Source organism: Mastomys coucha, unplaced genomic scaffold (genome assembly GCF_008632895.1).
Source record: "Mastomys coucha isolate ucsf_1 unplaced genomic scaffold, UCSF_Mcou_1 pScaffold5, whole genome shotgun sequence".
NCBI lineage: Eukaryota > Metazoa > Chordata > Mammalia > Rodentia > Muridae > Mastomys > Mastomys coucha.
The window spans coordinates 785,506-798,414 of record NW_022196911.1 but is presented as its reverse complement, the minus strand read 5'-3'; the positions used below and the strand labels follow the sequence as shown (position 1 = coordinate 798,414).

At 42.1% G+C, this 12,909-nt stretch overlaps 1 protein-coding gene across 2 annotated transcripts in view; it reads right to left on the bottom strand.

The window, feature by feature from the left end:
- Mthfd1l (methylenetetrahydrofolate dehydrogenase (NADP+ dependent) 1 like) overlaps nt 1–12,909 on the bottom strand; it is a 181,783-nt gene that overhangs the window by 124,568 nt on the left and 44,306 nt on the right. For both annotated transcript variants that reach the window (XM_031351087.1, XM_031351088.1), the window contains exons 11-12: nt 11,939–12,112; nt 1,270–1,406 (exon numbers count right to left, since the gene is read on the bottom strand). In XM_031351087.1, the coding sequence (XP_031206947.1) occupies nt 1,270–1,406; nt 11,939–12,112 (311 nt within the window). The remainder of the gene's footprint in view (nt 1–1,269; nt 1,407–11,938; nt 12,113–12,909) is intronic.

Below are 12,909 nucleotides of genomic sequence, written 5' to 3'. Positions count from 1 at the left end.
CGAAAACTTAACAAAACAAACTTGTATACATCAGGATATTTATATGTTTCACATAAATCATACATGAAAAAAAAAACCAAAAAATTAAAAAACCAAAACTGCCTGCTAGGCTTGGTGGAGTACTCAGGAGACAGAACCAGGAGGATCTACTACAAACCTGAGACCATCCTGGTCTGCACAGTGAGACCATGCCCAAGTTGCTAGGGTCAATCCTCAGGAAAAGAAAAACCGAACCACAACAACCCCCCAAAATACTCACCTGTGAATACCTCAGACAAAAATTACATTAGCTATTCTATCCAAGACACTTGTTTTTCATAAGCAGACGTCATTTTATACTACACTCTGTCCTTTCTACGTTATCCTAACTGAATCTCATGATAGCCAGATGTGCCCGGTCTTAGAAGCCCTTTTACACTTACAGATGTGGCTCATAGACTCTAAGACTGGCCATCGACCTTGCAGAGGTGAGAGACACAGCCATGGGTAAAACCATGGTTGCTCAGCATTGCTAAGTCTCACATTCAGTCAGCCTCAGAAGGCATGGCCCACCAGGAGGAATCAGTATTTTTAATGGGTTAGGAATTATTAATATTTGTAACAGCGATATAAATAAAATACAGTTAAAGACCACAAACTGCCAAGAACACTCAGTAATTGTCAGGGTAAAGGCCGGGAGTGACTTAATGATAAATCAGCAGAATGAGAGTAATGGAGGGGAAGTGCCAGACATCGGCTCGGCTAAGCCAGGGAGGAATTTCCTCACAGCCCTGTATGTAGCCAGTTGCTTCGTCTCCAGAGCTCCTTGGCCCCATAGAACAACTCCCACAAGCTGCAACTTCGGGCCTGACCTGAAGAGCTCATATGTGTACAGGAAGAGGCCTCTCATGGAGGCTGGGATGATAAGATCCTGATAAGACGGGCAGTGTTTCAAAACCGCTTGGCGAAGGAGGTGGGGATGATAGAGGAGATGCTGCTGGAGGCAGGAGGCCAGAGTAACAGAGCCAAGGGACCAGCTTCCTGGGTGGGTAGGTGGGGGCTCCACAGAAGATGCCCCCACCTTGCAGCAACCTCTACATGGCTTTACACACTAGGAGGTTCAACTTGGGGTGTCTGCTATGTCCTGAGTGTTCAGCGGGGTGTAGAGGAATGAACAGCCAGCTCTTTTGCAAAGCATTTAAAGCCATCTCTGTACATTATATTGAGTTTGAATTTTTATTTCCCTCAGTTTTTTTTTCTGAGAACTAGCTTAGTTGTGAAGGAAAGTACCTTTCACTCCAAAAGTGGGGCCCTGGGAAGGCTGCCTCAAGCAGGCGAAGGAGTTGACATTCAGGTGAGCGGTCAGTGCCTGCACGAGTCCAATGGTGACTGTACTCTTCCCTTCTCCGAGTGGGGTGGGTGTGATCCTAATTTGGGGGGGGAGAGGAGGGAGTAGGATGAATTTCATTGTCTTTCCAAGACAACCTTAGTAAAACCAAACTGAGATTTCAAATCCAAATTCAAGTTTACAAACAGTGAGCAACGTTCTCCCAACATACTTGATAGCCTGGCTTCTTGGATTGTTCCCAGGTATAGCACACAGGCCATGGCAATATGACCAAAAGGAAAGTTACTAGGTAACAGTGTTGATGAGGTTCATTTTAGGGAGTGACACAAAGCTAGCCATTTAAACAAGTTGGAACCAGGGCTGCAGAGATGGCTCAGTGGTTAAGGAGCACGGGCTGCTCTTCTAGAGGTCCTGAGTTTAATTCCCAGCCACCACATACTGGCTTGAAACCATCTGTAATGGGGTCTGATGCCCTCTTCTGGTGTGTCTGAAGACAGCGATAGTGGACTCAGAAAATAAACAAATCTTAAAAAAAAAAAAAAAAAAAAAAAAGTTGGCATCAGCAGCTTGATTTGACATCTTTTGGGGGCTTCTTGGGCTTTTGCTTTCCAGAGTTATTTATTTGAGGGCTGGAGCTTGTGAAGGGCCTTGCTCAAAGGTTGCTGTGTGAGTGTGACAGATTCTCCGGATTAGAAGGGATCCCAAAGTCCCCATTGGCCCACAGCTTCTGCCCCGGGCCAGTCCCTACCATATGCAACAGGTAGACATAACCTCATTTACATTACTAGGTGACACTTCTAAGTACAGATTTAATAGTTAAATCTCTTCTTCCAAAGGAGACCGTGAATCCCTGTAACTGCCTCCATCCCAGGAGATGCTTATCAGGGGCCTGTGAGCTCCATGCATCTCAGAATAGACACATGCTCAGCACAAAATCACGAACTTTTTTTTTTTCTACTACACTGAATTTTATTGTTGTTGCTTAACTAAATCATGTGCTTTGCTAAATTTTGTAGAGGACAACATTGTGTCTCAATGTCAAAAGTTTGAATACTTCTGATTACTCCTATCTTACACAACAGACCTTCAAATTCTAGATTAGTTAAATCCAGAGTCCTACCACATGCCCACATGGAACGCCCTCCCAGGGTGAGCTGGTTTCCCAGGACATCACACAAAGATATTATCTTTGCATACCCATAATATGCTTTTGTGATATGTCATTCCCCAGTAAGGTCCAGCACCATTCTAGAGCACACTTTAACTGTCACTAAAATTCTTTAAATTTCTCCTCAGTGCCTACAACCTCATCTTTTGAGTTAAATGGTATGAGCCAGGGTGTCTAGGAAACTCGGCCACAGCAAAACTAACGACAGAGTTTTCCAACCTACAAAATCTGGTGCCTTTAGATCCCTCAGAACACCCTTGTGACATGATCAGTCAGTCACTCCTACAATAAATATTTATTCAGTACTCTCTTGAATCAGGGACTGAGCCAGACCTTGGAACACAAAGACCATCGTGTCAGACTCTGTGTCTCCCTCCAAGGACTCTTAACTGATGGGAGATAGAGATAACCCGGTGATTATAGCAACTGTGATAAACAGCAAGTTGGGGAAATGGGGCAGGCACCGTAGTAAGAGCTTGTGCGATAAGGTTTCACTTGCTTTGGAACATCAAGGGCAGCTTCCTCCTCCACATCTAAGCTAGGACATGACCACCAGAGAAGTATTACCTAGCTAAAATGCACAGTGAGCTGAAGACAAGGCACTGCTCTCTATGCCCTCATCTGCCTCAGTGGGGTTTCCCGACAGATGGAAATTGTGGCTACAGTCAACAGTTCAGAGGGCAAGATCTCCAACCCCCCCCACCCCCCAGTATACGCTCAGTAACAACAAAGGTAAGGATAGAGCCATTGGGTAAGTTTTCTTTGAGGAAAATAGGCAGAAGAGACCAAAAGACATCAAAGACTTCTCCCTTCTGGAGAAGGGAGCAGGGCATGATAGCTCAGAAGGAGGCTAAGAGAGACAGAATATATTTAGAGGTAAAGAGCCACCCAGGACTGAAGCAGGATGAGAACCAGGTGGCCACTGCTAACCACTAGATGGCAGAGATTTTTGATGAGCCAATTACATGCTACTTGATGAACTAAGCCAGAAATGCCCAGGTCACAGGAAGAGGGCTTATCGGGGCCCCCCTCTTCTACTGTCTAAAATAGCACAGCATTGAGTGGAGTCAAAGTGGAAGCTGTTACACAAGGCTCTGGGTCAACTTCATACTTTCTTAGATACAACACAAATAAAAGGGGCGAGGAGCCCACAGAATCAAAAAGCCTGCTAAGATGCTGCATGCACCTAAATATGCTGCAAGGGATCAGTGCTGCACTTCATGTCACACGGGGGATTCCATTTTCTCTCCCAAGGGTATGCTGGCAGAGCTGAAGGAGACACGCCCAGTGATGACCTCAAACTTCAGCCATCCATCCAATTCTTAATTGGAAACACAGGACTGCTCAGCTTGCTGCCAATGAACACAATGCAGGAAAATCACAAAGTAGGAAGTATTTATTGGAAGCAATAAAGGGAAAGCTATAATGCAATTTTATTTCGCCCCATCTCTGTATTTGATATCAAAACTTGGTTTAATTCTTTCCCCATATCCTTAGCTCAGAGCTGAAAACATTAAGTTTGTCTCAAAAGCAGGAACTCCAAGCTAAGTTTTCTTTCTGCTTCTGAAAAGTTTCTTTTTAATATGGAAATGAAGCTGTGAGTTTTACTCTACAGCTCCAAGTTCCTGTTACCAGACCAAATCTGCAACATTTACCAAGTGATTTTTATGACTTTCCAGATGACATTATGAGGATCCTGACAGGTCCGTTGCTAAGGGGAGGAAAATGGCCACACTTCCTGCATTGTTGTCCCCTGCCTAGGGCACCCCCGTCAACAACAAAAAGCATCTACATTCCCACGAAGCCTTTTCTTTGGTTAAGTGCTGTCCGCTGTGAATGACAGGAGAGATGTATCAAGATGCTCTTGTGGCAACTGGAAAGACGTTTATTCAAAAGTCAAAGGGATTTCTTCCCCTGAGACAGGAGGTAAAGATTTGAAGCGCATTTTAAAATCTTGAATTTTGTCAAACAGTATCATACAGGGCACCGTGAGCCATGCATAGCCTGACCATGAACTCCAAAGTTACACATGCAAACGGCTATAAATATACATCACTCATCCCAGGCATCTTTATGATTTGGAAGGTTTTTAAAAGCCTCTACTATCTGACAGTAAATGTGACAGCCCGTTTGCTTGAGCTTCCCATTACAGCTGACCGAGGGGGAGAGTTCAAAGGCTCTGTTGGTACTGGTTTCTCCAAATGACCCGTGTCCTCTTCCGCCATTAGTACAACTTAAAAACAAAACAAAACAAAACAAAACAAAACAAAAAAACCCGAAAACCAAACCTCACAGATGCTCAGCTGGCTACTTCAGGGAGAAAGGGAACCTCTTACGAAGTCAGTACAGTTATTTCTAAGTTGCAATGCACAGTTGAAGCACTAAAGAAATTTAAATCAGGTATTTGGCACTCTAAAAAGAAAACAAAAGCTTTGGCAACGGATCTTTATTTTCCTCCAGTGAGAAATTCACAGAGCAGTTTGGACTTTTAAAAACAACTCTGTCTTATGAATTCACAGAAATTCTAGAATCTTCTACAGGGCCCAAGACACACTCAAAAGGCCACCAGCTGTAACCCATGTCAAGTCCTTACACAAAATTCCTTTTCACTAGTGTAACTGGGAAAAACATAAAACTCAAGAGCCCCTAAGAATCTAAGAATCTTCTGGCATATTTCTCTGGGCAATTCCCAATACTTTTAATCTTGTCAGGCAAAGCAAATCGAGCCACACGGAGGTTTGAACAGCACACGATGTGTATCTGATGAGATATAGATGACTTCCAGAGAAGATGGAATCCTACAGTCTGAAGAATGGTTTAGACATAGGAGGTGTGCTACTCTGTTCTGCATTTGAGTTATTAACAATTAAAAAGATAAAACCCTCACTCTTTCATATTTGCATCTCAGTGTTGCTATTTCTAACCCACATTTACACTAGATTGAAATATATAGTATGGAATGTAGGGCGATTTAGGTTTCTTGAAAAATTCCCTGGGTATCTGAATTTTCTAAAGCATGGGAGAATATTTACATTATAGAGTTCAGAGAAAAAGACAGGACACAAACATTATTTATAGCTTGATCTTTAAGTATAAACAGGAAGGTAAAATACTGGGAGGAAATAGAAGGAAAAAAAACTCCACTTCTGAGTAATGAGATAAGTTATTTCCTTCGGACTTTTCTTTATGCTACATTTTATGCAATAAGTCAACATTATTTTCAGAATAAAAAGAGACTTTCAAAAAGGGGGAAATAATTCCCCTGTAAACTGAGGGGTCATTTATATTTTTTAAAAAAACTGCAACAGAGCTGGGCAATGGTGGCACATGCCTTTAATCCCAGCACTTGGGAGGCAGAGGCAGGTGGATTTCTGAGTTCAAGGCCAGCCTGGTCTACAGAGTGAGTTCCAGGACAGCCAGGGCTACACAGAGAAACCCTGTCTTGAAAAACAAAAAACAAACAAACAAACAAAAAACTGCAACAGTACAAGTAATAGTTGAGAATATCACTTTCTTCTGGCTTTTTATCTGACTAAAAGTAAAAATAGGGGGGTGACTTTTATGTCAAATTTAGTTTCTATTTTAGATTATAACTGAGTCTAATGTCAGTCAGCATCCCAAACTATTTAACACATTGACAAATAAATCGCGTATTGTATTTGAAGGAGAATTAATTCATTGAGACAGGATCTCACTATGCTGCCGTGGCTGGCCTGGGACTCACTGTGTGGAGCAGGCTGGCCTTAAACTTCTACTCTCTCTGTATCTGTCTCCCAAGGGCTTGGATAAAAGGCATGCGACACACCTGGCTCCTGAATTTGCTTCCTCGTATAGAGTACAGTGTGGTGTAGATTCTCTAGAAGCAGTAGATTGCTGCCATGGGTGCTCTGTGCTCAATACTATCACTTCCATGGGTTGTGTTTTGCTTTGGTTTTGAATAGAGGAGAAAGGAAGACCCCTTCACTTGTGGCTTCTAACAGTTCTATGAAGTGAGAAGGCTTAAGACATAGTCTCCGAAAAAGAGCAATTGCTCTTCAGCGGCTTAATCTGTTCTTGAGGACTCAGATCCAGCCTGCAGTTGTATTTACAACATGGTATGTATGCTAGTTCCAGCTGGGCTGCACAGAACTGTGCCAGCAAGGGGCTAGTGTGGAGCAATGTCTACTGAGTATGGACTGAAGTGAGTGTTTGATCCTCCATGCTGGCCAGCAGTCTCTAACACAGGGCCTGTCTCTTCTCTTCTCTTCTCTTCTCTTCTCTTCTCTTCTCTTCTCTTCTCTTCTCTTCTCTTCTCTTCTCTTCTCTTCTCTTCTCTTCTCTTCTCTTCTCTCCTCTCCTCTCCTCTCCTCTCCTCTCCTCTCCTCTCCTCTCCCCTCCCTCCCTTCCCTCCTCTCCCTTCCCCTTCCCTCTCCTCCCCTCCCCCCCTCTCTCTGAGACTGGGATTCTCTGTGTAACCCTGGCTATTCTGAAATTCATTCAGAGATCTGCCTACCTCTGCTTTCCAAGCACTGAACTAAAGGTATATGCTACCAAGCATGGCTTAACACAGAGCTTCTTAATACTATTTTTGTTGTGAATTCTTTCAACCAAGACATTTTTGTGCAATCTTATGTATACAAAATGGGTATGCAATTCAAACATTAATAATAAATTATAAACTTAAAACTCAATTCTTTAGAATATATAATTTTACTAATTAAAAAGGAAAGTGATGTGCAAATTTTTGTATAAGAATTGTTGATGAATATTTAATACTATAGAATACAAAGCACCTTTAATGTTTTTCAGAGTTGAAAGATACTTTGATTTAATAATCATCAATGATCAAATGCTACTTTGTATAAACATGTCACACAAATAACCTGGCAGAAAGGTATTTAGGGCCATTGTAGAAACTGGTGGAAATTCTGGTCTAATTCCAAAAATCTAATGGTGGTTTTTTAAAATGAAACTGGAGTTAGCAATTCAAATAGCAACTTTAATAATCAAACACTCTAACACAATACGACCTAAAGATACACCGACTTGGTACTTATATGTTAAAATGGTGAGAAGAAAATATTAAATCATAAAGTCTTCTCTTCCCAGTAATGAAACCAGCCCATTTCTATCAGAACTTTAAATTCTATATACACAGCGAAAAGTGTGAGCTCATGTGTTTCAGGAATTTTAATGGGTGTTGTGTGGTGTGACGGTGTGCCCAGTGCAGATGTCGTACATTCATGACACATGATGGAGCAAGGGTGTGCACTGCCAAAGACGTGTCAGGTATATTACGTGCTTTATGCTGAATTAATTTCTGATGGCTATGCATTCGAAAAATCTTTTACTATTGTCCTCTTTTTTTTTTTAAACCACATTTGGAGACATGAGTCCAGACTTAAGAAGCTGGATCTAGCATGTGGCCAGAGGCCAGGGCTTAATGCTTCAACTCCCACGTTGGGAACTTGATAATGATATCATCATAGCTTTTGTTAAAGACATGTCAACCCCATTCTTAGCTCAGGGCAGGGCCATGTCTAGATCTGGGCTTTACTTCTAAACTAGACAAGCCCCAGATGGAGTGTATCACCGCCACTTCATGAGAAAAAAATGCTTCATGAACCTTCCTTTATTATCAGAAGAAACATTTCTCCCAAGATCCTTGGATCTTATCGTAAAGGTTCTGGAGACTGAGCCCAAGGCCTCACACATGCTCGGCAAGGGCTCTACCACTGTGGGACAACTCCTGTTCCTAAGCTTCTGAACTGAACCACGGTGAGAAAACTCAGTGAAGCCCACCAAGACCACCCAAATCCCAGAGAAGGGAGGCAAATCCATGTATTAGATAGATACATTTTTAAAAGGGGTGTATGTGTTTCTTTAGGGAGTGCATCTGCTTCAGTGGTCATTTCTAGCATATAAATATGAAGTTGGTATATCTTTGGGTTGTATTGTGTTAGAGTGTTTATTTTTTAAAAGGTTTATTTATTTATTTTATGTATATGAGTACACTGTCACTGTCTTCAGACACGCCAGAAGAGGACATCAGATCCTATTACAGATGGTTGTGAGCCACCATGTGGTTGGGGGGAGTTGAACTCAGGACCTCTGGAAGAGCAGTGAGTGCTCTTAACCCACTAAGCCATCTCTTCAGCCCAGAGTGTTTGATTTTTAAAATTGCTATTTGAGTTGCTAACTTGAGTTTCATTTAAAAACAATCATTAGATTTTTGGGATTAGAACAGAATTTCTATCAATTTCTGCAATGGCCCTCAATATGCTTCTGTGGGTTTTTTTTGCATGATAATTATGCAAAGCAGCCTTTGATCACTGATGATCATGTATACTGCAGATCCACATCACCTTTCCCAGCTCCAAGATGCTCTTAAATATCTCAGTGTCCAATAATGTTACTCATGGCAAGCCTGCATCAAGCATACTTGCCTAAAAGCAACCTTGAGTAGAAGATGCTCCAAACTCAGACGTAGGAATAAGGAATGACCACATCCTTTCTGCCACTCCTCTCAGTGGTAGGGCCTACTGGGTACCTAAGGGAAGGACCGACATCTCTACGCCCAGGGGTAGGAATATGAAGCTTGGGCTCACAGGTTAGAAAGGAACCTGGGGCAGTGCAAACGCTGAGCAGCCTCATTTAAGCCACAGACAATGAGGGGCTACACCAAACTATTTGGAAAAAGAAAAAGAAAACCTTCATGGAACAAGTACAGATTTCTTTGTCCTTATTCCCTAAACAAGAAAGTTTAATAAATATTTGCATAGCCCTCACACTGCATTAACTATTGGAAGTAATCTAGCGATGGTTTAATGTTTATAAAAGGTTATAGGTAAATCATATACAAATACTAACGACATTTTATGGAGGGACGTGAACTTCAGATTTCTATGTTTCTAGCCACTTGGAATCAATCCCCTGGCAGATTGTAAAAGTCGACTACAGCAATCAATTGTGGAGCATCCCTGTCACGCTGTCAAGCCATTTTCCTGTCTCAATATACCAGAAGAGTGGTTAGTAACCTTTCTAGAGCTGTGTCCTTTTAATATAGTTCCTCATGTTGTAGTGACCCCCCAACCATAAAACTATTTTTGTTGCTATTTCACAACTGCAATTTTGCTACTGTTATGAATTGTCATGTAAACATCTGTGTTTTTAAATGGTCTTAGGTGACCCCATAAAGGGGTTGCTTGACTCCCAAAGGGGCCTCAACCCACAGGGTGAGAACCAGTGTTCTAGAAGAATTAGAGGCACTCTATAGTAGTAACTGTGAGCTGTCATTAATACGTGTTCTCCATTGGGAACAATGGAGCTAGAGGTAATGGAAAGATGTGTCACATGCATTTGGGAAACTCAGATGTAAACACTGGGATGCTTGTCACAGGGCCATGAGAATAGTAATGTGCATGAGCTCACTGTTAGAAGTGTACCACTGAACACAGATGGTATGATCTCATTTAAGGAAGGGCCTATCAGTGTGAACACTATCCTGACCTGAAGAACTGTTTCCTCTGAGTGGTGGAAATTGTGATATTTTATTCTCTTGTTTATTTTCAGTATTTTAAAAAATTCTTATAATGAGACTACATTAATTTTATAACTGTCAGTTTGCTTTCTATTGCTATGATAAATCTCATGACCTAAAGCGATTTGGGGAGAAAGGGTTACTTCATCTTACAGCTCTCAGGCACACCCCATCACTGAGGAAGCAGGCAGGAACTCAAGGCAGGACCTCAAGACAGGAAGTGAACCAAAGACCATGGAGAAATGCTGCTTACTGGCTTTCTCAGCTGGCTTGCTACACAGTCTACATGGCTCAGAGTTGGTACCATGTACAGTAGGCTAGACCCTTCCACATCAATCATTCATTAAGAAAATGCCCCACAGGCTTGCCTACAGGCCAATGTAATAGGGGCATTTTCTCAGTTGAGGATTCCCTCTTCCCAGATGACCCTAGCTTGTGTCAAGCTGACAAAAACCAAACAAACAAAAAACTAACACCCCCCCCCCACATCCCCAAACCAAACAAAACCAACCAACCAAACAACAACAGCAACAACCCTCCAAAACAAACAAACCAATCAACTCAACCAGGACAACAACCAACAACATGAAAGGAATCACATGGATAACTAGGGCAATCTAACTTAACTAGGAGTCAAGTCCGCAGCTAAGAAATGTCTCTGCCTGATAAATGAATTTTGTGCTTCAAGCCTCACCATTATCTATCTATTGTCTGTCTGTCTGTCTGTCTGTCTGTCTGTCTGTCTGTATATCTATCTATCTATCTATCTATCTATCTATCTATCTATCTATCTATCTATCTATCTATCGACCTACCTATCTAAATACCATGCAAACATGCATCTATCCACCTACCTACCCACCTACCCATCCATCCATCCATCCATCCATCATCCATCCACCTACTTATTCACCTATCCATCATTTGCAACAGTCAATTGCACAAAATTGCAAGGCCATACAAGAATATATGTCTTGATGTAACTTAATGTCAGAATAGTTCAAATCTCTTGACTGAATAGTTCAGCTAGCAAATATGTTTTTAAAAAGGAAACAACAACAAAAATCTCCCCTTTCATAAAAAGTATCAATTTGTTTTTCATGTGATAGTCAATACAATTGAAAATGGTTTAGTTTGAAATGTAATTAGGTCTTTGTAAGGTCCACATATGATAATGAACTACCAAGGACATTCACAAAGGAATGCACACTTCACAAAATATCCTAAATTGAAAAATAGAATGTGAGATGACATGTTCCTCAAGCCCTTACTTAGTTCAGAGCAATGTGCTTCTAATTGTTATTTTAATCACGGAAAACTGAATTCAAATGACTAGGACAGGTGAGACCAGTCACACATGCCTGAAATCCTAGCACTTAAGAGATAGAGGCAGGGAGATGAAGAATTCAAGGTTAACCTGGGCTACATAACATGACTTGGTGGGAGGGGAAAGAACCCCAGGGAGCAATAATGGATATAGGACAAGAGTAATAAAGCACTTGAGGCTGGGAGTGTATCTCAGAGGTACAGCACTTGCTTAGCATACATGAAGTCCTGAGTTTATTCTCCAGCACCGTCACAAGAAGCCACCCCACTCCCGTTTTGGCTGGTGATGCAGTTCAGTGGTAGAGACCTCGCCCGTTGCGTACCAGACTCTGGGTGTGAGTCCCAGCATCACAAGTTAAAAAATAAATTTCAACAAAATTAGCAGCTTATTACACCATATATAGAATAAAGATTAATTTGCTCAGCCCTGGGCATGAGGAGCCTTACTTCATGGCAAATGGAGGCTTGTCAATTAAGGCAAAAAGGAACAGGTTGAAAACTGAGAACACAATGTACGGAAGGGGTATGTGGACAGAGATAAATATGGAAGACAGTTCTAGACACATGTCTCCTCAGTAGAGTCAATGTGGAGTCTTACCCAGCAACCAAGACGTATTTTCCATCTGTTTGATCCTTTAACCTCTCCAGCAGGGACAATCGGACTTTGGCTTTGCTCTTGCCGTAGATTTCAATTTCATCTGCAAGCAATCCTATCTCCTTGGCAAGGACATCCACAGCTTTTGGAGTCTGTCCTCGTGAAATCTCAATATCACTGGAGGGAGAGAGAAGAAGCGTGACGGAGGCGGTCGCCTCAGCTTAGGTGGTCGGCGCTCAAGGGAAAAGCATCTGCATACCCCGCCAACCATTAAATCAACCCAATTGCTTTGTGGTCCCTTTTCCCAGGCAGAATTAAACACAACTGCTAACAATTAAGATGTATGAGAAAGTGACTTTTCCCTCCTTTTCTTTGGGAGATATTATTACAAAAACACTTACCAAGACTCTCGAATGGTGTCAGACACAAAGTTAACACCCGAGTCACAGGCAGAGGCCAATTGTGTTCTTCATACTATGGCTATGGTAAACCCATTATAGGGCACAGGGTTCCACGAGGCAGAGGAAGCAAGAATGGCTACCACGTGATGCTTTCTCACCAGGCTAGCCAAAGTGTCTCTTGGCTATTCAGAAATGTGGAAGTGCTATTTTGTTTCATCTCCATCCATACTTTCTCTCTTTCACATTTCCAGTCCAAAAATAATAGTTCAGAATATTTTATTAATTATGTAATGGCTTGTGTAAGGATGCAGTACTCGAAACTCAACCTCAGACTGAAAAAAGTCAGGACCTTCCCTTTGGAGGATGGCTGGGCATCAGACTTGACTGAGGTGAGCACACATTGTTGTTATTACAGGGGCTCTCAGCACCAATGTGTGTTCTGTGGACCACCCAGAGAATACTGCTGTGGCCAACATGCCCAGATATCTCTCTTATTTGGGGCCAGCCTGTTCTTCTATCCCACTGAACATCTGCCTGAGAGGGAGGACTGAAGACACACTTATTCCTAGAGCC